The sequence below is a fragment of the Pteropus medius genome, unplaced genomic scaffold (assembly GCF_902729225.1).
Source record: "Pteropus medius unplaced genomic scaffold, Ma_sr-lr_union100, whole genome shotgun sequence".
NCBI classification, from domain to species: domain Eukaryota; kingdom Metazoa; phylum Chordata; class Mammalia; order Chiroptera; family Pteropodidae; genus Pteropus; species Pteropus medius.
This window is the reverse complement of record NW_024352784.1, coordinates 11,858,502-11,885,082: the sequence shown is the minus strand read 5'-3', so window position 1 is coordinate 11,885,082 and position 26,581 is coordinate 11,858,502. Positions and strand designations below refer to the sequence as shown.

The 26,581-nt window shown below is 33.9% G+C and overlaps 1 protein-coding gene across 4 annotated transcripts in view; it reads left to right on the top strand.

The window, feature by feature from the left end:
• DLG2 (discs large MAGUK scaffold protein 2) overlaps positions 1-26,581 on the top strand; it is a 1,673,246-nt gene that overhangs the window by 1,234,907 nt on the left and 411,758 nt on the right. For all 4 annotated transcript variants that reach the window (XM_039848192.1, XM_039848194.1, XM_039848195.1 and 1 more), the window contains one exon: positions 16,784-16,920. In XM_039848192.1, the coding sequence (XP_039704126.1) occupies positions 16,784-16,920 (137 nt within the window). The remainder of the gene's footprint in view (positions 1-16,783; positions 16,921-26,581) is intronic.

The following is a 26,581-nucleotide window of genomic DNA, read 5'->3' as shown; positions in this document are numbered from 1 at the left end:
AAAAAAAAGAAAAATAGCCAAGCAGCACAGTTGCAGAAATAACTCTTGTGACTTCAAACATTAAAAATAAAACTGCTTTCCTTATGTGCCTGTCCTTGACAGTGATTTCATCTTTTTAGTTGCCTTTCAGCGTATTTTATTTCCGGCTGGGAGGGATAGAAGCCTCTGAATGAAGAGTACATTTTATTTCTTTTTCACACTGAAACATATGTATATTCATGTTCTCTCTATATACGTATTTGTATATGAACAGGTATACAAATAAAAAGTAAGTTCATTATATGTTTAACTATTATATATATATATATATATATATACACATATATATTTCTTCAATACACATTCCTATGTGTATAAATGCAATTTTTCCTCGTTTATATTAATAAACGTAAATATTGTAATACCAAACCATACGCAATCCTCCACATATGCCTAGATTTGTAACCTTACTGCTACAAACTTCTCTGCCTTCTGGAATCACCCTTTCCCTTAATATCCCAATGAGGGTTCAGGCCCTCAGCCGGCATGCTATGGGAAGTCCAGCACCCTTCTCGGCATTTCAGAAGGTCGACTCTGGTTGCCTTCAGTCATAAAGTTCTTCAGCCGTCTCGCCACAGGAAATTTCTCCCTGCTGCCTCTCCTCTTAATCCAGAATCTGTCGTTATTTTGCCACAGACTGCTCTCTCCCCACGTTTAGTTTCCTAGGGCTGCTGTAAAAAAGGACCACAAACTGGGAGTCTTAAACAACAGAAATTTATTGTCTCACAGTTCTGAAGGCTGGAAGTTTAAGACCAAGATGCTGGTAGGGTTGATTCCTTCTGAGGACTGTGAGGGAAAATTTTCCCTGCCTCTCAACAAGCTTCTGGTTGTTTATGGCAATCTTTGGCAACCCTTGGCTTATAGATATATCTATGCCTTCATCGTCACTTGGTGTTCTGCCTGTGTGTGTGTGTTTGTTTCTGTGTCCAAATTTCCCCCTTTTAAAGAGACATATTGCATTAGGACCACTCTGATAGCCCCATCTTAACCCATTCATCTGCAAAGTTCCTAATTCTGGATAAGGTCACAGATACCAGGGTTAGAACTTAAACATCTTCTCTGAGGACATAATTCAATACCACAATACTCCCTCTCTCAAAAAAATAAAAAATCCTCCTTACATCTTTTCTCTCTACATCTGCCACAAAAACATTCCAAAATTCCTGAACTTCTGTTTTGTAGAGAAATGTAACTCTTTTTTTGTTTCATCTACTCTCAAGTAGATAATTCATGAGGCCTATTTTGACACAAAAGTCTACCCAGGAACTTTCTCTAATAAAAAAATCTATCATGGGCCTAACAGAAAATTTTACATTCTCCTAAAACAAACTAAAGTCAGTTTTTAAAAGTCAGTTTTTAAAAGACTTTTTAAAATTTTCTTTCCTATCTACTAATACATACATACAAAGAGAATCATGAACAATATATTGTGTGTCTATGTTATTATTATAAAATAAACCATAAATAGAAAACCACACAAAATAAATACAGAGCTTACTGAGTTATTTCTATGTAATTACTGTAAAGCAAATATCCTGTAACCACCACCTGGAACAAGACTAGAATTTTGCCAGCCACTAGAAGCCTTTATACACACTTCATTGTAATCACAGCTCCTCAGCTCCTTCTTAAACTACCAAGCTGAATTTTATAGCCATCGCATCCTTACATTTCTTTGTTTTTGTCACCCATTTATTGGTTTTATGCACCCTTAGACACTCTGTTTTAGTTTTGTCCATTTTTTTTTAGTTTAATGGTCTCTTTTCATCTAGAGAATCTCACTCCATTACTTTATTTTCCTTATAGTATATCATCTGAGACACCCAAGCCATCTGACCTTTTGAGATTTCCAGTTCACATCTCTGATATACTTATGATATTGTTCAACATTCCTTTCTCTTATCTAAATTTTCTACAAATGTACAGCTGGATTCAGAGGTATAATCAGACACATGTGTGATCCCTTTGGCAAGACTGTAAGTGATGGTGTGCTCTTTTATAAGAAAGCAAACAATACTAATTTTTACTCTTTTTTAATATTAGCAGGTGTTAATGTTCCATTCTTAAATATATTATTTCATAAGAGGTGAAAATAATAATATTGTAATTCTATCAATTTGTTTTCATTTATTATCTAGAATTATTTTATCAAGGGGCACTTCTCATCTATTATATTTATAGAGTTCATATAGAAAAGGCAGGATAAGTGATTCTTTCCTATTATTTACACAGTCCTCAAGATAATTAATTCCCCATCATCAGTCCTCAAAGGGTGACCAATTAGTTGTATTATATAATTGTTTTATTATTACTATTAGTATTACAAACTTAGAAATTTAAACATAGAACAGAGAAAAAAGACTGAAAAAAATGAACAGAGCCTTATATTAAGACAATATTAAGCAGTTTAACATATGTGTAACTGTAGTTGCATAAGGAGAGGAGAGAGATTATGAGTAGGAAAAGAAACTCTAATTTTTTCAAATTTAATCGAAAATGTCAACACAGAGATCCAAGGAGTTCAATAAACTCCAAGCAGGCCAAGTACAAACAAACAAACAAAATAGACAACTATAGGAACAGAACACAGGGATACAGAGACACTGGAGAGGACCACAGATAAAGTAATAAAAGTAGCCAAAGAAAGGAAATATACTGCATTAGGGAGAACAATGACAATTATTACTGACATCTCATCAGAATCAGTGGAGGTCAGAGACCAATGGAATGACATTTTTAAAGGACTGAAAGATAATATGTAAAGTGCTAAAGTGCTTAGACTAGTGCCTGGCACATAGTAAACACTAAATAAATTTTGTCATTATTACTCGTATTATCAACTTCCTTCTTTAAGGTAGAAGGGACCACTGAATGAATGCGATCCTTTCCTCAGTACCTAAAGAAACAATTTAAAGAGTTTTCTGGTAGATGATGTAATATTCCTGTGGAGTACTAGACCACCAAGAACAATGGCTAGTTGGATAAGTGAAACTAAAAGATGGAGAGAGTACCTGTTCTTTTTATCCAAGGCATGGATTTAGAAACTCTGCTTTGATTATATACACAATATATAAGATATTTTTCAACTGTTTTTCCTCAGAGTGATAATTAGAAAAGGAAATTTAAATGGATTTTCACTTAAAAGTATAATAAAAAAATTCTTTCTAATTGTGATTGGTTTAATTTATATATAATGTGGCTTTAAAGTCCCCTGTGACTTAATTATCGCTCTTTATCTCCTTTATTTATAATCCTTTATGAACTTGTAGAAGACTGTTTTATTAAATTAATGCACTCTTCAGATAAAACATATTTGAGAAGGCTGTGCTTATTTACACACTTTTTTACATGCCTCTCTTAAAAATCCAATGGTTAGAAGTCTTTGCTGCTCCTCCCAGTTTGAAATTGTAATTCCCTACAATGCTGGGTTGACATACTTGTTTCCTAAAGTGACATTATCTTTTTCTCTCCGTGAGACTCTTTACAAATTTTCCACCTGAGGCTCCTCCTAAATACTCTCACCTAGTTAACTTCTAATCTTTATGATAGTGCGGTATGAATTCACCTGACTTCACTTGTCAAGCTTTTTTTCCCCCATTTTTTTCTCTCTTCCATTTCTCTTAAAACATTTAAAGCTCCTCTCATATTACCATTTGTCTTACAAGTATTATGGTGTAACTGTTTCTCTAATCTTCTCCAATGTATTTGTAAAAAGTATTTCATGATCTTTTGGAGACTGAGGAATGTTCTAGAACAGGGATTAAACCGAATCTTCATTAAATCTTCATCTGCCCATAGCTGTTTGAAATTGACCCACATCTCAAAATTACTAAACCTGTATATCCAAAAGATATAAGCTAGTTGTGTCAATCATTGAGATATAGTCATAGTTTCTCTACATTTGGAATTGTGTTGCCAATGCCAGCACAGTACTGAACATATAAATATTATTTATTAAATGTCATAGTGTGTACATGTGCAACCCTGATAGAGACTCTTAGCAAGATAAAGAATTCACAACTTGAGCAATGTGTAGAATAACTAGAGGGGATTCACTAAGAAGGTGTTATAAGAATAAGGGATTAGAACCCAGATCTGTAATTAGTCTCATTTTATTCCATGGAAAAAAACCCAACTATAATGATGAATGACAGTATTTTAAGAGAGTTTGGGAAATAAAATATAAGATGATGTGAGTGACAGTACCTTCACAGTTGTGTAGCTGATAACTCATTTTCTAGTATTTTTATCATACCTATTCATCAATAATACCTAAAATTTACATAAATATGTGATTTACAGTTTAAAAAGAATTATCACATTTGATTCTCATTACAATCTTGGGAGGGAAGGCAAAGGGAATGGATATTCTGTGAATACTGATACTTATGCTAGTATTTATGTTATGTAATTCCGTTTTATACATTATCATAATGTATTAATTAGCACTATGATTTGGGGGCTAACTATTATCCTCCTGATAAACTGATGCTGAAAGAAGCCAAATAACTTGCTACAAAGTTATACAGCTTTTAAATGATAGATCCTAGGTTTGTGTCATTAATCTTTCTATTATACCACACAGTGGTCATGGCATATATTATCATATCCATCTTACATATTAGGAAACAAACAGATTGAGAATAAGTGACTTGTTTCAAAAGTCCATTTATTATTTATCATGTAAAATATGGCATGTCTTTTTTCCAAATTTTATTGAGATAATTGACATATATCACTGTATAAGTTTAAGGTATAGAGCATATTAGTTTGACTTACAGTTATTGTTAAATGATTACCACAGTAAGTTTAGTTAGCACTCATCATCTCATATAAATGCAAAAAATGAAAAAAATAGTAATTTTTTCCCTTGTGGCAAGAACTTTTAGGATTTATTTACTCTCTCAGCAACTTTCATATCTATTTTACAGTAGTGTGATCTGTAGCCATCATGCTGTATATTACATCCCTAGTACTTAATTATCTTATAAATGGAAGTTTATACATTTTGAACACATTCCTCCAGTTCCTCCTCTCCTGACCCCCTGCCTTCCTCTGGTTACCATAAATTTAATTTCTTTTTCTATGAGTTTTTTGGGTTTTGTTTTTGTTTTTAGACTCCAGTATTTGCCTTTCTCTAGCTGACTTATTAGTGTAATTCCCTCAAGGTCTGTCCTGTCATCACAAATGGTAGGATTTTCTCATTTATTATGACTGAATAATGTTTCATTGTGTGTGTGTGTGTGTGTGTGTGCGTGTGTGTGCGCGTGCGCGTGAGTGCATGTGTATGCCACAACTTCTTTATGCATTTATCCATCAATGGACACTTAGGTTGTTTCCATGTCTTAATTATTGTAAATAATGCTGCTATGAACATAGAGGTACAGATATGTTTTTGAGTTAGTGTTTTTGTATCTTTTGCGTATATTCCCAGAAGTAGAATTTCTGGATCACAATGTAGTTCTATTTTGAATTTTTTGAGGGATCATCCATACTGTTTTCCATAGTGGCTGTATCAGTTTAAATTCCCACCAACAGTGCACAGGGCTCCCTTTTCTCCACATCCTCACCAATATTTGTTATCTCTTGTCTTTTTGGTGATGGCCATTCTAACAGGTGTGAGGTGATATCTCATCGTAATTTTGATTCGTATTTCCCTAATGACTAGTGATGTTAAACATCTTTTCACGTACCTGTTGTCCATTTGTATATCTTCTTTGGAAAAATGAATAGGTTTTTTGACCATTTTTAATTGGATTATGCGTTTTTTGCTATTGAGTGGTATGAATTCTTCATATATTTTGTATATTAACTCAAAAGATATGTGTTTTGCAAATATGTCTATTCTGTGAAGAAAATTTTTAATTTGATATAGTCTCACTTATTTATTATTATGCTGCTTGTGTTTTAGGTGTCATATCCAAAAATTCCAAGACCCATGTCAAAGAGCTTTATTTCCTAGGTTTTCTTCTAGCAGTTTTATGGTTTCAGGTCTTACATTTCAGTTTTTATCCATTTCAAGTTAATTTTATTTTCTGAACGGTGTAAGATAGGGGTCCAGTTTCATTCTTTTACATGCAAATATAAACTTTTCCCAACATCATTTATGAAAAGACTGTCTTCATTGAGTGACTTTGGCTCCTTTGTCAAATATTAGTTAACTGTATATGCGTGGGTTTATTTCTGGGCTCTTGATCATGTTCCATTGATCTTTCTGTTTTTATGCCAGTACCACACCGTTTTGATTACTATACCTTTATAGTATAGTATACCATGGTATGTCTGAAATTATACAATAAATACTGGAAATACTGGTTAGACACTTTATAAATCTGAGCCATAGTGAGTACGTCTTTCATTGTTTCAGAATGAGCAAAATGACATTGCAAAAAGATACTTGTGTAATTATCTCAATTACAGAACTCTTACTCTTTCTTAGGACTCAAGCTGAATCCAGATTTTACAATTAGCTCTTTTACAAAGAAACACCATAAAGATGATTAAGTGAATAGTGAAGCCAAACATCTGCTGAAAATGCCCATTTGAAATCTTTGGTGAATTATAATATGCATATAAACAAATTTATGAATTTAGTGTTAGCTCTTTAGATTCTTAGCAGATTACAAATGCCTATTGATGATATATTTTATATTTTAAAGTTTAGTTTCATAAATGGGCTGTGACAAACAGGTAATAGGAGAAGGCACAAACCAGGAAAAGCTAATATCTCAAACGAAATCATGAACATAGTATCGAGGGGAAAAATGTTTCCCCTAAGTGAGTTTTAATGAGCAATTTAATAAGTGAAGAAAAAAGGCAAAAATATGGGAACAAAACAAAACACTTTATGATAAAAAATAGAATATCCTCCCAACCACACAGAATATAATTTAATGCATTTTTTTAAACAACAGCAAACACTAATGAGGCAAAATGGGAGAGACCAAATCTGATCTTCTCATTCCTCTACTTGAAACTCTTCAGAGACTTCCATTGCCACTAACGTAAGGTCCAAACTCCTTAACACATCACTTCTGGGCCTTTATGAACCTCTATTTCTCCAACTTCAGTTCTTAGTATCTCCTCCTAACCCCATTCACTCCTTTGACCATAAGGATCAAGGCTATTTGTACCTTTTTACAAGCTACTCTCTCTCTGCTTGGAATTCCTTGCTGCTTCTCTTCTTCTAGCCATTCAGCAGAGCTCATCTCAGCTGTCACTGTCTCCAAGAACTTTTCCCTGACCTTGCTATCTGCCTTTCTCCAAAGCACTGGCTTATACTCTGTTTACTTGTCATTCCTTCCACCTAGGTCTGTCAGCAACTTGACGACAAGAACTGTGTCCTACTTATATTTATCTTTCCCAGTAGTAGTGTCATGAATCGAGTTGTACCCCCCAACAAGATTTTGAAGTCTTAATTCCCAATACCTGTGAATGTGACCTTAATTGAAAATAGGGTTTTTGCTGATGATCAACTTAAGATGTGGTCAATAATATGGGGCCTAATCCAATAAGACTGATATTCATATAAAAATGGGAAATTCAGACACGGAGACAGACATACACCCAGGGAGAACATCATGTGAAGATGAAGGCAGAGTTGAGGTAATGCATTTATAAACCAAGGAATGCCGATGATTGCCAGCAACCCCCAGAAGCTAGTTGAGAGGCCTAGAACAGGTTTACCTTCACAGCTCTCAGAAGGAACTGCCACTGCTGATGACTTGAACTGGACTTCTAGCCTCCAGAATTGTCAGATAATAAATTTCTATTGTGTAAGTCACCCAGTTGTGGCACTTTATTCCAGCAGCACTAGAAAACTAACAGAACTTGGAACTGAATGTTTTTTAATGAAAAAATGAACTCGTCACATTATTTTACCAGCGTGAGTTCTTTATTGCACAGTTCATTAAAGCATGCTTATGGAAACAGGATTCAGTGATCTTTTTTTAATTCATTAATTAATTTTAAAAATTAGTTTGGGAGTATCTTTTTTATTCATAACACTCCTGAAGAACATAAATAAAAGCATTATTATTCCTTCTAAAGCAGTCAGCTAAAGTATACACATTTCTGTTACTGTGGAATGGTTGACATTTAAAAGCATGCCTGTGCCATGTGGTTATTTGGTCTTTGAACAAATCAATCATTAATTCATTCTGCAAATATTTATTGAATAATTACTGTATTCCAGCACTGTGCTCAACTGGTCTATGTTATGCAACCCTACTTTCTAGGAGCATATAATTTTATTAAAGAAAGAAGATATATGCACATAAAAGATTAATTTATGAAGTGATTTAATCTAACTTTTTACACTTTCTGTGCTTCTACCCAGACCACTGAGAATTGCTGAAGGAAAAAAAATTACTGGAATAGTAATAGCCACTAAACTCTAACTAGACAGACAATCAACAATTCTTGCAACTTTTCTTCATTTCTCTAATTATCTCTTCTATTTTTCCTAATAGCTACTTAAAAACTTCTGGAATTTCCTCAAATCTCTGACCTCACTATTTTCCTCATTCTTTCCTGATGACCACGATTTCTTGTTATCAGAGTAAATTGGAGATGAAAACTCATTTAGTATCCTGCCATTGAACCTATATTCGTAAACTTTATCTACACTATCCTTTTCTCCTTCCCTCCTAATTCACTAGAGAAAATATCCTCTTATCTCTATTCATTCATTTATCCCAAAATATTTATTAAACATAGTATCAGAAGCTAAGTTGGCGAGTACAAAAGATATGGTTTCTCTCCTCATGAAACATTTATTCTGCCTAAGACTACTTGCTTTCACCTGAAATATTTTCAGTTTTTCCACTCTGGATCTTTGAAATGCGTGTTTCCCTTTATGAGGGGTTCTTATCCTACTCCCTTCTTTTCCCTGGTTCTCATTCATCTTCCAGGTCTCTGGATATTAGGACCTATAGTTAACCTTCCATGACATCCCTCCCCAACCCAAGAGAAGCAGCCCACCTATGTGCTCCCATAGGCTCTGTTTCTGTCCTATCAACACTTACCACACTGAGTTATCACCTTTTTTTTTTTGTCTTACCCTCCACTAGAAAAGAACCACGGATCTCTAATTCACTGATTTAACCACCTAGTTTAGGTCAATACTTGGCACATGAGTAGTGAATATTTGTTGAATGAATTAACTCATTCTATTTAAATAGAAGTGAAAAGGCTGATACAAATCATTGCTTCTACTGGAGTTCAACCATAGTAGGTTAAAGTTGGCAAAGACTTCTGTGGTTTTGAAAATTAAAGTGGTGTAGGCATTTCATATGTGGGGAGCAGGTATAAGAGCATAATAAAACACCACGACGAGATCAGCTTGCCTGGAGGAAGTTTAGTAGCAGAGAAGTAAGGAATAATAAGAAGAGGATATGTAGAATTCCTGTAGAAAATGAACAGTGGTGGACAATTTTAAGTAATAAGTGATAGAGCAACATAATGAATATAGAATTTTAGGGGGAAAATAACCTGGACTATATTTTCAGAATGGATTGGAGAATCAGTCAGGGAAAAACCGAAATTAGGGAATACAAATCATGAGCCTTTTACAATAAAACAGGCATGATTGGATAAGCACTTGATTTAGTAAAGTAGCAGTGGAGAGGAGTAATATAATCATATTTAAATATATACTCTGAGGCTTCTGATAAAATATAACAAGTACTATATTATACTATATTACAATATTGTCTAGCAGCTCTGTGCCAAGTATCATAATAAGCCCTGGGATTCAGTGATGTATAAGTGCAATGCCAAACTCAAAAACCTTCTAATTTAATCTGAAATATTAATCTAGTTGGAAAAGACAGAAGACAGGAAAGGAAGCCAGTTTTGAAGAGAGGTAATGAGTACATTCTTTCAAACTTATGAGTTTAAGATGACAAGTCAAGCCCAAAAGAGTTTTGGAGGCACAAGAAGTTTGGGCACTTATCAACAGAGCAGTGGTAATTGAAACTATGGAAATAGATTCTCCACAAGAAAGAGATTATGGAGAGAATAGGATTCTATGGAGTGTGCCTTGGCAAATAACTATTATTCTAAAGAAGCGATCATCAAATTTAGCATGCATCCCTAGAGTTTCTGATTCAGGATTATCTGGCATGTGCCCCAAAATTTGCATTTCTAACAAACTCCCACATGATGCTAGTGCTATTGGGGTGAGAAGTACATTCTGCAAACCATAGTTTTAGGGCTATAAAATGAAGAGAGAAGTAGTAAGAGAAATAAGAGAAGGAGTAAGGCAGTGTAACATTATGAGGGTAGGAATGTAAAAGTAATCAGTAACACAGAATGAGCAAAGGCCCATAGAAATTTTCAGGCCTTCTGGAAGAAGATTCTGAATGACTGGCTGGGCTCCTTGCTTGTTGGAACTTGTTTGCAGTTACCTCATTCATCTCCATTATGGGAGAGGATGACATTTATATATATGAAAGTATGAAAATGGATTTTCCACAAGAGAACGATTTCCATTTGAAAGCAAAAGCTAGATATATGAACAACCACTCAAACCATAAGAATTAAATGCTGTATTAGTTTCCTGATGCTGCCATAACAAATGACCATAAACTCAATGGCTTAAAACAACAGAAATTTATTTTCCTACAGTTCTGGAGCCTGGAAGTCTGTGACCTTGGTGTCAGCAAGATTGAGTCTTTCTAGAGGAGTCTGAAGGAGAGTTTTTTCATGTCTCTCTCCTAGATTTTGGTGGTTTCTGGCAATCCTTGGTATTCCTTGGTTTGTAGATGTATCATCTCGATCTCTGCCTCTGTCATCACATGCATTCTTCCCTGTGTGTTTGTGTTTCTTTATCTAAATTTTCTCTTCTTACAGAGTCACCAATTATTGGATTAGGGCCCACACTAATCCAGTAGAACCTCATTTTAAATTGATTACATCTGCAAAGACTATATTTCCAAATAAAGTCACATTCAGAGGTACCACAGCTTAGGACTTTAGCATATCTTTTGAAGAGACATAATTTAACCCATAATAGATATCATGTGAATAGACTGTGGTATACGAAATGAGATGCATGAGACTGAGAAGGGTGTGTATGATAAGGAAACAGAATTAGTAACTATAGGTCACTGGTTAAAATCTTCAGCTTTTAACAGTCAGGAGACTATGGCAAGTTCAAGAGATCTTTTCAGGATAGGATAGCGGCATGGTCAAAGCCAGAAGAGGAGAAAATCTTCAGTGATAAGAGACTAAATATTCTGGTGGGGAATAAGAAGGAATAATGAGAAAGTCCTAAAGTGGAGAAGAAGATTTAGGTTTAGAGAAGAGGAAAGGTGCTTATTCCTTTGAACAAAGGGAAAACAGAAAGGATAGGTATAGACATAGAGACTTTTCACAATAAAATAGTCATTAAAGTAATTTGCTGAAATATGAGTGGGCATTATTAAGTACACAGAAAAAAAGTTGGGGACAATCACTGTTGGTAAATTAATTAGGTGATCTGTAAGACATTCCTTAAGGAGGATTGAGCATGCCTAGCCAATGCCTGGGGAATTTTAAACAGAACCACTTCCTCCAACCCCAAAACTTGTCTTTTGAACCCAGGGAGAATACAGAGAAGTTTTGGCTTTTAATTAACCATACCTACAGTGCCCAATGAGATTAATTAATCTCTCAAATTAAAATGAAAGGTGCATTTCTGGTATTTATTTAAGCAAAGTTTTCTTTCTAAAGGGGAAGAGATGTGAAATAGTCTGTTATCTGTGTAACAGTAACTTTACCCATGGGTAAAGTTTTTTGTTCGTTTTTTAACTGAAATGCATGCACATCCAGAAGTTAAATTATCTGTGTGTGTGGTTGTTTTCTTAGAGAGGGCCAGTCAAGGTTCAGGACAGATCTGTGTTTTCTTTAATAAAAACATGTAGTCAGAATGCACAGAATACCACTAATGTTTTCTATAAAGCAGTAAACATCTTACCTAACAGATCCTAGATAAACTCTGACAAAAACAGTCTGCTTAATAATACTGAATTGTTGAGAGAAGGCCTAAGAGTGCTCTGCCAGTGAAGTCACATAAAATAAAGTTGAACCAAGTTATTGAATGGTAATAAGACATCATGGGGCTTAGTTCTTTACACCCACAATGAATATATGGGTACATTGTAATCATATGACTCTTTTAAGCATTTGAGTTTTTATTCTGAGCTTCTCAAGCACAGTATCAGTCTATGCTGCCAAGACTTCTGCTTTCAGTCCTCCACCTCTCACTGACACCTCCTCCTCAGCGTAGGCAGGCAGCAAGGGAAAAGGGTGAATTATATTCTTCGTGTTTTTTTTTTTTTTTTTTTGGTAGGATGAGGAAAAGATTTTGTGTGGAAAAAGGTTAAATTAAAGGTTTTAACAAGGCTCAGACATTTCTTTCCCTATGTGTACATCTCCTATGTTAAAGTGAGGAGCTGCATTTTGGGGAGATGCAAGAAATACGAAAAGAGGAACCTAGCTTATTTCAATAGATGTAAACTGAAATTTTGTTTGCACATCACATGTTTGTCAAACAGATCATTTTTTAATTGCTTAGGGAATTAGGTGTTTAAATTTTACATGCTTTTTTTCCTTTACTGGAGTACTGAAATATACACCGATTTTTACTTCCTTCTGTGATTATAATACTTACATTTTTCCTATGTCAGCGTTGTTTATTATTGGCACACATAGGCATGTTTAGTATTATTCTTAATAGAGTCAGAGTTTATGGTGAGACCTACAAACTCTTTTCACTGAGTTTATTTTATAATTGATGATCCAGGACTATCACGGACACTTCTTTTCAAAATAATGACCAATTATATAAATTGGTCACTTCCCAAAGTCAGTGTTTTTGCTACTTTCAGTGTTCCTTAGTCCAATCTTTATGAGTATTATTCTATTTATTCTGTTATAGGTGACGCTAGCTTATCTCATCATAAATACATATTTTGAATATTTACCAGGATTCTCTGGCTTAATTTCCAGCCCAGTAGAGCTGGGATTTTATGAGCATTGTGTAACCTAAGTCAGGGCTGCTGACTCTTAGTCATTTAGTCACTCTGGAATCCAGAGTATGTTTTGGGTTTAAAGGTGCATTCTCTTTTATCAGTTCTAACTTAACCTTCAAGTATCAGCCTAAGTACTAAAACTTTTGTTGATTCTTCCCCAGTTCCTCTCAGTCAGTCATGCTCCCCTCTGGGCTCACATAATACCAGTACCATCACAGAACTCATCCGAGCCAGTCGAATCATGTCAATATATTTAGGTATGTCTTTTGCAAAACAACTTCAGAGCTTATTGAGAGCAGAGAATTTTTATGCATCAAGCACCTATTATGTACCAGTTGCTCTAGAAAGTAAATATACTTGTTTTCTCCTTAAAGTATATCTATGTTCATGTATATACTATGCTTTTCCATATAGATACATTCCTGTGAGAACATTTAATTTATAAATTTGCCACAGTAAAAGATCAACAGCATCAATAATAAAACAGAACAATTATAATGATATACTGTAACAAAAGTTATGTAAATGTCATCTCTTTCTCTCGAAATATCTTATTGTACTGTATGTACAGCATGGATAGATACCTTGGATAAAGGTGATTCATGTCCCAGGTGGAATGGAGTGGATAGTGTGAGATTTCATCATGCTATTCAGAATGGGGCACAATTTAAAACTTATGAATTATTTATTTCCAGGATTTTTTAATTAATATTTACACATGGTTGACCATGGATAGCTGAAACCATGGAAAGCCAAACCATGGATAAGGGAGTACTATTGTATATAGCTGGCCTTGTTCTATTGCATAACATAAAACATGCAAAAATCCCTGTCATCATGAAGTTTATATTTTCACCAAGGGGAAAGAAAAATAAAATAAAATACACATACCACTTATAGTATATTACAAGGTAATAAATGCTAAGGGAAAATGAAAAGTAGAGCAGGATAAGGAAATGGGGTATATGTTTAGGTGACAGCATTAAATAAGGAGGTCAGTTTCAGGCTTTCAGAGCAATTGAAATTTGAACAAAGTTCTGAAGGAAGTGTTTTCCAGGCAAAGGGAATAGCTAGAGAAAATGGCCTAAGGTGGAAGCGTGTCTGGCATGTTCTAGAGTTATCAAGCCTGAAAGTATATCTAGAATGAACTGAAGGAGGAAAATATTAGCAAACGAGTGAAGAGAATGGCTCATAATGTTGACAGCTTGCCCAATTATAACAGTATATGCAAAAAACACCCATTGCCTCCAGACTGATCATTTGGATTTGCTCATTTTGCTCAGTGGCCCTAGCCCACATTTGTCTTCATAGAGTAGTCCTCCAAAAATCACTAGAATGCTCTGAGTTTAGAATATTGCTTCGGTTAGATTCAATCACACTCACTCATATGAACCCACTCATGAATCATTCTTTCCAGTGTTTCTGGTCAATCCATTCCTTTACATTATGTTGGCCAGGTCTATAGCAATGATACATAGATATACTCAGAGATATTTGTGGAATGAACAGATATATGAGTCAGTTAGCAAATGAATGAATTAATGAATGAATGGGGACCGATTCAATCTTATAACACAGATGGATACTCCCACATATAAATGAACTTGTATTCTGGATGTAGACATAAGCTACACATTTACTTATGTGGAATTAAATATTTGGAATATGGTTGAGTGTTGATTAAATGTTGATTATTTTTAAATGTATTCATGTTTCATCAAAGTAAGAGAAATCAGGGAAATGTTTTGGTTCTGTACCTTCAGAGACATTATCTTGAGCTTACTAAAAATATTTTGCTTCACCTTGAGCAGAGTCACCAGTTAAAATAAAGTACTTAAGCCTACTCCCCTCCCCCCAAATTTATTTCCTTTTTTAGTGATATGTTTTTTTCTACAGTATTAATAGTGATTTCATTGTCTTGGTATAATCTTTAACTTCAAATGTCAACTACATAGTTACTCCTTTGTTGGACTTCACCTTGTTTGAGGTGGTAAGTTGTTGCCTTAGCTCTTCTGTAACACAGACTGTCTGTGGCATTTACTGTTGACATAGTGAATGTAACCTTTTCTTTCCACAGCTTGGAATGACTTCTGTACTATTATAAGTACTGTAGATTGATCCTAGCATGTGGCTATGAGACTTTTGTAAATATATTTTTTAAATCCTCTATAATCCTATATAAATATAAAGCTATAGTTTTAGAAAACATGAGCTGATATGTACTTTATATTTCATAGGAAAAGAAAATCGGGAACATTTTATTTATTCTTAGTAATCTTTTGCTTGATAATTTTTTTTAGTCTGAAGCAAAGGAATACAAGCATAGACTTATGGAAGTCAAAGCATCAATAAAGATTAATTACCTACTTTAGTAAGACACTAGATAACACTTATTTTAATTGCCCCAATTTAAATCTATTTTCCATTTATTTTTAAAAACTATTATAATTTAACAAAAAAGTCATTTAAAATATAATTTCAAAGGTGTTACTTTTAAATTTACTATGCCGTTATTTTTCCATTAATTGACCATTTATACCATCTTAAAAGCAAATAGCCTTACTCAATGTCTGTTCAATAAAAGCATAGTGAAATAGAATATTTTTAAAAGTGTTTTTCATTATTGTTGTATAAAATGCCCCAAATTTTTGTGATTGTTTTACAATAAAACAGGTGTGTTTTTTTAAAATTATGTGACTAAGTATGTGGTTTAAATTTTTTTTTTCTTAAGCCAAATAAGTTACAGATATTTCCTATTTTTAGTAACAAAAGCATTTGATTTTTTTCTTTCTGAGTAATTTGCATGTTAATTATCATTAAAATTTTAAAATGCAATGAAAATATATGCTACATTAAATGTACATTTAATCATATTCCCAAAAGGATTTTCTTTTATTCTTATACCTTTAAAGATTCTGTCATTCTTTTAAAATAGCCTCATAATGACTTAATAACTTTATTCTTATTTTCATTCCACATTTTTATATAAATAAAAGTTTTACAAGTTATAGTACAGTAAAATTTATCTCTCAAAATAGAAAATTGCCATGTTTAAAATGAATTGATAGTCTGTGGTTTGTTATAAGAATTATAAAGTCAAAGTATATAATCTATTTCTTTATCTTTAGAATGTGTATAGGGATAATTCACTTTTTCTGTATGACAAACCTCACTATTAGTTAATAACAATTAAATGCCAGGAAGTGTGAAAATATGACAAGATGGTCAGAAAGAAAACAGTATCTAGCAAGTATCTAGCTTCTTTTCCTTATCTTCTCTCTGAAATTATTACTTAAGTGCCCAGTGTATCCTCCTTGGGCCCTTGTTTCAGAATTTGTGGAATTTTCTAACAGTTGTGCTTTTCATTCTGAAATGTCAAGAGTATCTCTGAGCCCAGAGATTTAACATGAGCAAGACTGTACCTGGGATCCTTCCACCTTTTTTGGCTGATCCCTATTCTGGTCAGTCACCCATTATGAACTGATTAGCTAAGGAACAACAGTTAAGTGTTCAGTCATGAAAGAGAACAAAACTAATGGCCACGTGGGGTTGACTTCAAGAGTTTTGTCTCACTGGCATTAATTAACAAGCCTTTAAATATTTAAAGAACAAAAACAATCGAAGTAGAATCATTACTGTTATTTATTAATGTTATAATAAATTGAGGATTAATTTTCTTAGATTGTTGAACTATGGCTAATTGGCTTTTTCCTATTTCTCCCCTACAGGTTTAGGCTTCAGTATTGCAGGAGGTGTGGGGAACCAACACATTCCTGGAGACAACAGCATTTATGTAACTAAAATTATAGATGGAGGAGCTGCACAAAAGGATGGAAGGTTGCAAGTAGGAGACAGACTATTAATGGTGAGTGTGACTCAAGCAAAACAACGTGTTTATTTATGAAGCTGTTGTTTCCCAGCATGGGACTGTCTTAGTCTGTACAAGCTGCCGTAACAAAACAGCATAGACTAGGTGGCTAAAACAACAGAAGTATTATTTTCTCACAGTCCTGGAAGCTGGAAAGTTCAAGATCAAGGTTTTGGCCCATTTAGTTTCTGCTGAGGTTCTCTTCATGGCTGGCAGGCGACCATCTTCTTTCTGTATCATCACATGGTCTCTCTGTGCTTATGCTGAGAGAGAACTCTTTCTCTTCTTATAAGGCCACCAGTGCTATTTGATTAGAGCTTCACCCTTAACTCATTTAATTAATAACCTTAATTACCTCCTAAATACCCTATCTGAAAATTCAGTGGTATTAGGGGACAGAACTTCAACATATAAATTTGTGGGGAGGGGGCCCAATTCAGTCCATAGCAGTGACTATGAGTAGTAATAGAAAAGAAGGGAGAACAGATTTTGTGGTAAAAGAGCTCAAAAGTACAAGTATAATTGTATCAGATTTGTTGACATTTTAAAAACAGAAATCTCAATTTTCACCAGTGTTCATATATCCACAAAGCTCAGAGATTATATGTTGCTCTTCCAATGTAACTCATCGCTTATTAGCCAGAGAGACTGCTAAAGCCAGACTGCTAGAGAGGTGGGCTTTGTTAACAAAGGGAACACTACCTGGTTTATTGATACATACATTTCTATGTCTCTCTGTGGTCCTTTGTTCAATCATCATAGATGCAGTCCCTAACTTCCAAGAATTCTTAATCTGAGTTCAGTCACATGTGTAAATGGATCCCTCTCTCCTCTCTCTTCAGACAGGGTTACTACAGCTATTTTATCTGCCCACATGCTTCAGGAGCCCTAGAAATGATTGACACCAACTCTTGGCCACCCTTTCTGAGCCGTGAAATAATATGATAAACTAAGGCAAAATAAGGCAATTATAAGCAGTAAAACATTTGAGATTACACTTAATAACTGCTTCGTCTTCATTTACTATTTTATACCAAATCTACAGGATAATAATCAAACACTGAAAATTAATAGAAGATAGCTCTCAAGTAAGATATCTAGTCATATCTAGTCATATGTCTGCCCTTATAAAATAGAGCCTATAATCTATGTCTGCAAGGTGCCATTATCTCCAACACTTTCATAAGTGATATTTGAGAAGAATCTATAATTTTCAATGGAATAGCACTTTCTAGGACATGTGCCAGTTTTGTGAGTTGAACCTCAAAGTTCATTATGCTCACTTCCCTTCTGTAGATAGCTTATCTTTGGTCCTACTAGTCTAATTTCATAGTTGTCAATGACCTTTATATTGAATTATCTAGATAAGACCTTTATAATATTCTTGATAATGAACATTTATTTGGCATTTATTATTTTCCATGTACTTTTACAAGTGCTTTTCTGTAATGTAACAGATTTCTCACAATGGTCTATTTTATGTAAGAAAAAGGAAACTGAGGCATAAAGAGATTTACTAACTTGCCTATGGTCATATAGTTAACGATGTACAGAACCGGGTTTCAAATCCAGGCAACTGGCTTACATCCATGCTTGTACCGCTAAGCACAGTCTTTGCATTTGTTTCCTAGAATTTATCAGTCAATTCTTTCCTTCTTTCCTTTAGTTATCCTATAGTCATTCACTAATAACATTATTTAATGAGTAATGTGTTGAGCACCTACCATGTCCCAGGCAGTAGCCACTACTCAGGAAGGAATTCTGTCAGGAGAAAATGTATGGTCAAACTGGATGGGCAAAAAAATGTGACGTTAATGACTTCAATCAGAGTTGCACTAAGAGGTTTCGGTTTCTTTACCACCTGAAGTCACTACCACTTTATGTTCTTTTCTTTTTTAAACCACTTTATTGAGGTATGGTCGATAGGTAGAAAGCTATATGTATTTAATGTATATAACTCTATGAGTTTGAGAATAAGTATATACTCATGAAGCCATTACCACCATTAAGGCCATAAATATATCCATCACCTCCCAGTTTTCTCCCATTCTTATTTATTATTATTATTATTATTACTACTACTACTACTACTATTATTTATTTATTTTGTGTGTACATGCTAAGAACACTTAACATAAAATCTACCCTCTTAGCAAATTTTAAGTACACAGTACACTATTGTTAACTAGAGGCACTATGCTGTATAATAGAACTACCATTTTTGTTCTTCAGATATTGTTTTTTTTGTTTCCTGGTTTTATTTATTTATTTTTTTGCCTTTCATGTAAAAGTTGATTCTTCTGAAGATGTGTCTTCTGATCCAGAAAAGTGTTTGGAGAGTATAAGTCCTAACAACTTCATTTCAAGAATATAAACTTTATTGTTTATCGACTTAGGAATAAAATAAACTTAGATATCCATAGTGCTAAATTGAAATAAAGAGGACAATTTCATTCTGAAGTAATGACTGTCATAGATAGTGACTGATTTGACCTGTGACTCATTGTTCTGTAGGAGTTTCGTTGTAGGTAACTCTTCTGGTATTTTTTTAACTGCTGCTATTGTAATATGCTAGATATTGTGTGCCAATTTCTTGAGGTTCTGTTCAAATTTTTAGCTTTATTTTCAAATTTAAAAAAAATCAGTCTAAATAATTCTGTCAAAGGATTTTGCAGGCATCATGCTATTTTTATTACCATTTTCTTGATATTCATTGTAGATATAATGATTTCAAAAATAGCTGTGACATAATCCTTAACTGTTTTGAGTTTTAAAGAATAGTTTTAAAAAAATGAACCTTCAACAATAATAGGTCTCTCCTCTCTTATGTAAGGAAAACATAATTAGTACTTCCAAGGCAACTGCCAAGCTGAATTTGGAAATGAAAGAAAATGATTCACTTTATAACATTCTGAAAGAAAAACAACTCTGAGAGAGAAAATAAAAGAAAAAAATATCATAGAAGCTACCCCAAAGACCAATTATCTTGCTTTACCTCAAAAATATTTATCAATGCTCTCTTTCTGTCATTTCTTTCTACCTTCTCTTCCTTTTACTACCCTACACTCAAGTCTTCTTTATCTTCCTCCTCTTTACTCTCCTCCCTCAAAAGAAGTGCAAATTATTTAGATTCTGTGATTTACCACCTGTACCATACTCTATGTTTCCCTAAATAGCTATTCTTCTTTCTAAATCAATATGCATCACTCACTTCTCTCACTTCCTAGGAAAAATTTGCCTATATATTATTCATTCATAGTTCTATAAGTAAACTGATCTAAAATGAAATTCCATTAATTTTTTAGACTTTTGTGGCTAGATCCCTAAACTTCAGGAAGTCTCCCAACTTCTCATATCTCTGAATTGAAAGTAGTCTCACCCCTCCTAAGATACTCTAAGGATGGAGAACTTAATGCCTCCTATAAAGCTACCTATTAGATACTAGCCATCATTAGCAATTTTTCTCTTAAATTTATATCAGAATATTTTTCCCTATACATTTCTTTCTTTATTCATAGCTCTGTCCCTTGGAAAGGTGAATACTAATTACTCTCTCACATTTGTTTGAAAAGTTATATCTTGCCATTTCTCCACTGTTCAGTCTTTTGAGATGTTTTGCACATTTTCTCTAATTCTTACAGTTAATTTTACCACATATCCATTTGTCTTTTGTTAAAATAGATGATCTTTTTAACAAAACTTTTTTTGATTCCTTAGAATGTTATTTCCCCATCTGACCTTTACCTTTATTCTACTATAAGAAAAAGTTTTTCTGTCTGTCACCTTTGCAATAAGCCTCTTCATGTTTCAAATAAGATGGTTTTGTCAGACCTCTCTGATGTTTCATGGGTCATCCAGATGCATAGCATATGTTCTCTTTATCAAAATAATACTTAAAAAATTTTTCCAGCTACTTGGCATTTATTATTCACTAGAATGTTGTTTTATTTTGTCAAATGACAATGACATCTGATCTTTGTGGATTAGACCAGTAGCTTAAAGTCATAATCTCAGACTGAATAGATTTTACCTCTTGGCCTTGAACTTCATGGCTTAGATAGTCAGAAGTTAACAGTATTGATAATTTTCTAATTTTTTCATATATTTTCACACACTGGTTTTTATTAAGCCCTACCAAGGAGGCACATAGAGCCTCATATATTATAGAAATGTGATGTTCTTTATCTTTTTCTACATAATACCAGAAACTTTTAATCCAGGGTCATCAAATTGTCAAAGCCTCTTGTCACACTGTGATTTAAACTTTATAATCTTAGTCTCTTTTTTTCCATAACCCTTGCTTGACATTTGGAAAAACTATCTGTAAGAGAATTTTTACATCTTTTAGAAAATATAAGTCTGTATAATTGTGGATTTTGTTTGTTTGGGGGTGATTTTATTTTGTTTTATTTTGTTTTCTTAAAGGTAAACAGTAGACAAGGAAAAAGGTAAGCAGTAGACAAAGAAAAAGGGTAACATAGGCTTTGAAGTAGAATAGAAAGACAATGGACTCAGAATAACTGGATTTAAGTCTCAGGCAGCTAGCAGAAACTCTACCTAATTGACCTTGGGCAAGTCATATACACATTAGGTATTCTGTTTTGGCCTCTACCATGAAAGCATTGCCTTAGATCAGTGTTTCCCAAATGTATTTTAAAATATTAGTCTCATTACTGACTGTGTCACATGAAGAATATCTGTAGTCAAATAAGTTTGGGAAATTCCGCAACCTGTAACTCATCTCTTGTATAGATTCCCAATGAACTTTACCATATTAGTCTATGAAGTCCTGCCGTCAAGGAACTAACTTCACTTTGATTAATACTATAATTTTCAAATGTATTTTATTGTAGAACCCTTTTCCTAAAGTAATGCTTATGAAACACCTAAAACTATTGTTCAGTGGAGTATACTCCAGGATGTGCTTATTTTTATTCCAAAATTAATATCCTATGGTAAGGACAGTAAATAGATTTAGGGAATGTGGATGGAAATAATACAATTTTCTGAATGAGTACTAGTTGTGAGGACCTAAATTATTATTTTTGGTAGATTAACAAAAATTGCCTAGTTTCACCCAAATAACAATAATAATAAATCATCTTGAAGACAATGCAAATATACAAATTATCTGGACTTTAAAGCACTTCCATCAGTTAGACCGGCTTTCAATGAGAACCAAAAGCTGTATTCTCTCTGCTTCTATCTTTAAAATAATTTTTACCTGCAGTAGCATCCAAAAAAGTCCTCACTCCAACACTTGAGAGGTGGATAGGCCAATCATTACAATTATTCTTATTTTCCATAAAATAAAGTTGGAAATCAGAGAGGACAAAAGAACTTCCAATATTATATAACAAGCAAATTGTGACATTAGATTCAGATCTAATATCCATGTCCTAAAGCCACACTTCTTTCACCAGTTTACTCACCTCTCTGGTTCTCAATTCTGGTTACACATTTGAATCTGATGGTAAGTGTTTGAACCCTGTGGCTCCCCAGGCCTCAATCAACCCTGAGTAATCAAATCAGAATCTCTGGGGTAGGAGCCACACTCCGTTTTTAATTTTTTTTTAAGTTTCCTAAATGATTCTAATGTGCAGCCAGGTTGAGAACCACAGCTCTATCTTCGCCTAATCACCTCATCGCCTGCTCTGTTGCTGCTCCTCTGCTTCTCCTTAGGTTGATGTTGGTGGTGACGCTCCTTCTATCAAGCCAGTACCGCATCATGTGGCAATTTCCAACAATGAGCTGAAAAGCATTTTCAGATAGTTCACTCTTTAAACTCTGTTCCTTGCAGTTAGAGTTACTTCTGACATATGAGAGGGAAAAAAAAAAAACCTGGGTAATTATTTCTTGGACTTCTTTCTAATTTCTCTCAAATGTAATAAAATTACAATGCAATGCAATTGCAGTGGCATTTTACGTAAGGGTTAAAGCCTACCATTGTATTGTTTTTTCTTGCTTATATACAGTTTAATGACCCTGTTTATAAACTTGCTCATAGTTATATATTCGTGCCTACTACAGAAAAGTGGTCTTAAAATTCTTTTAATAGCATATCCCATCAGTAAAACACAAAAGTTGCCTTTAATATATGTATATTTCTCTACTTAAAATTGCATACATATATCACTATGCTAATATATTATGCACATTTTAAAACATACACAAAAATAGAAGATCAGTATGATAAATATTAATAGAATTTCAAATATTTTTCTTCAAGATCAATATGATAAATATTAATAGAATTTCAATATTTTTCTTCCTGAACCCACTGAGTTACCCAGGGGTTCATATTATGCTGTCTATTTTGGTGCTATAGAGGAAGCTTGGGTCAATCAACACATCACCATCACTTGCTCTCTGTCTATGGAATAAATGATTGAGAAATGCATTAACGATAATGGAGGAGGAAGAAATTCACACTGTTGGAGCTTCGATCTTGCCCCTTATAATATCATGGGACCTGGTGCTCTCATTTTGAAACCAGCCTTTCCATTCTTATATCCCATGCCTGACACAGAGTGAGTGAGTGCTCGATATTTGTGTGTTGTTGGTTAAACGACCTTTATTCCTCATCCTTTCTTCTCTGACTCAACACAAATGCATCATTCTCTCTATAACATATGGAATTTTGATCACTTTCCTTTTGGTGTTCCACTTTGTTATTTTTTAACTTATTTAGCTTATTACTTCAACATGTTAAGTGCCCACTCTTTACAGTGTATCAGCTGGGAGAATGCAAAGCTGAATCCAGTCATTGCCCTTGAGAAGGTCAGTCTCTCTGAGGTGGGAAGAGGCACTGCAAGAGTAAATATTGTACAAGGCAGGGGGTGATCATTTTCACAGAAAGAGCTCTGAATAGGAAGAAACTATTTCCAGTAGCAGGATACGCAGAAGCACTGTTTATTATATTTGATTACTATTTATATACTGCTTTATATTATACAGTATTTTTTCAGGTTCGCAGTATCATTCCTTTCTTGTAAACACAAGTAAATCAATAAAGAAATCAGCATTATACACATTTTACATATAAAATAATTAATGCTCAGTAAATATGTAAACTGACCAAAATTCATGAATCTAGAAATTGAAACCAGATCTGATTTTATATTCAAAATTATTCTAATTAGACCAAGTCAACTTCGTTTCTGGAAACACCTAAATTTAAAATATGGCTCATTGTTTCTAATAAATTTAAGCCAATTCACTGGGCATGAGAAATCAATTTCTTTTTCTCATTCTAATTTTTCATCACTCATGAGATCGTGCTATGTGTTTTATAATTAAGCCACTGCTCTTAGTTTCTGTTCTTCTTTATTTAAACTTTTGTTCTTGTTCATTTAAAAAATAGAGTTAATTTGGTTTTAACCATAACTAATACATGCTCATTGCTAAAAAAAATATAAGAAAAATATTTATTATCCAAAGATAACCATTATTAACATTTTCTATTCATAATTTTTATTTTCAAAATAAATTTTATTATAACAATTTCATTGTGCTGCAGAGATTTTAGTCTTAGGATTATGCATATTTATTTTCATATCATTATCATTACTGCATTAGATTGGTCCCCTTTTTATCTTACAATCGAGTAATTGACTTTCTCTCCTTTTTAAAAAAATAACTTTGGAGTTTGTAAATTTTTTACAGTGTTCTAGAGTGTCGCATTTCTTTTCAGTATGTCTTAAGTAACTTTTATGTCCCCCTAGTCACCTCCCAGTTTGTCCTACCACATGTGTATTCCTGAATGAATCTTGCCATCGGTACATTGCCCATTCCTCCTTAGTACCAGCCTCTCGTGCCCCTACATCTTCCATCTTTGCACTATCACATATATATTTGCTTACACTCATTTGAATTCCCACCACATTTGACATGTTTCCTTCTTGTAAGTCTGGCACCTCTTCAGCTGGTCTGTGCTCTTTTGTCTGCATTATGCTCAGATTCAGTATTCCTTCTTCTGTTTGAGAGAATGAGTCATCTCACTCCTAACCTCTCTATTTTAGGCCTCAGTCCTCTGCCCTATTGCAAACATACAGCCAAATTGTACATATGTCCCATTCTGTGTAGCGTACATACACCCCACGGAACTACTTTATTCAAATGCTCATGATTTTTTTCTGAAACCAGGCCAGTTGCTCAGTGTTCACCATTTTAAGCAGATACTTGGTGCAAAAAAAAAAAAAACAGAGCCAAAAGACAATGAAAAACAATAGCAAGAGCAACTAACCAATCAGTATAATGTCTCTCCTCTCTGCGTACAATCAGCTCCAGCTGTAGGCCCTTTATCTTGAGAGTTCATAGGATAATGCACACACATAATTAACCCAAATAAACCCACTTTCATGAAAAAACATTTTGAAGACTTCAGCACAAAATAGCACTTTTTGGTCCAGATCCTGTACTATTCTGAATTTTTAAAAAGACCACACAGAAGCCTCATCAACAGTACCCTAATTAAACTAATTAGTTCACAGATGTTTACAGGAAAATGCTCAGCAAAAAATTTCACCAAGAATTTCTGTTTTCCTGGGAACAGAGATTTATGATGACAATAGTAATAGTAATAAGCTAAGATTAATAAGTACTTTAATGTGCCTGCCCCTTTACATAGGTCAATACATTTACATCAATAACTCTCTGAAACAGTGATTACTACCAAACCTATTTTACAAATGTCAAAACTGAGGCTAAGAAGGTTAAATGAGTTTCCCAAGGTCACACAGCTAGGAAATACCAGGACCAAGACTCAGCTCCTGGTCTGCATGACCCATCCTGTTGCCAATATCATAGCACTCATTCCATGACTAAAATCTATGTAAAGTTCCCAGCACTTCCTAGTCACCAAGTAAAAACAGACTAAACTACCACTGTTTTAAACTACTATTATCTCCCCCTCCAACATCCTCCCTTTTCCCCACTCCTTACCTCTACTCTTTCCTCAACTTCTGCTTTTTGGTCTAAAGATTTTCCTGGTGGTCTAAGAGTCTGTTAGCAAAGTCATTCTCAGAAGACATGCTTGACGGTAATATTTTCTAGATCATTTCACTGTCCACCTTAAGAATGGCAAAAGTGAAACTTAACAAGCACTGGTCATATCTCTTTTTCACTAATTATCTAATAAGTTATGTGCTTTCTCTACCCTGAGAAGAAAGACAATGAGCCCTTGTCAAAAATAAAGCTCCTGTGCCACCTATAATCTGATCTGTTTGGTTTCTAATCTTTGGGGTCTTTATCCCTTGACTTGACATCCTCTCTGTGTTAGGTCAACAAATTCCTTTCTTCTTATGTTTTTTTTTTCAAAATAGGTGTTTCTGGGACCCATGGTCACAATATTTAGAACTACCTTGGGCAATCTTTTGAGAGAAAACACCCACTTTCATACACATTTTAAACCATTAATTATGAACATCATTTGTAAATATTCATTATGCAAGTGATATTGCCCTGGAATAAGTGATTCATTAAATATATAAGAAGATTTGAAGAGAAAGCTATATCCAGCTACATTCCATTTTACTTTTTTTTTTTTAACTATGTCAATATATTTGGATGATGCAATATACTGTCACCACTGGATTAAGCAAGAAGTGTAATGATTATTCGAGCTTACATAACACTTTGAATTTACATTACTTCTATA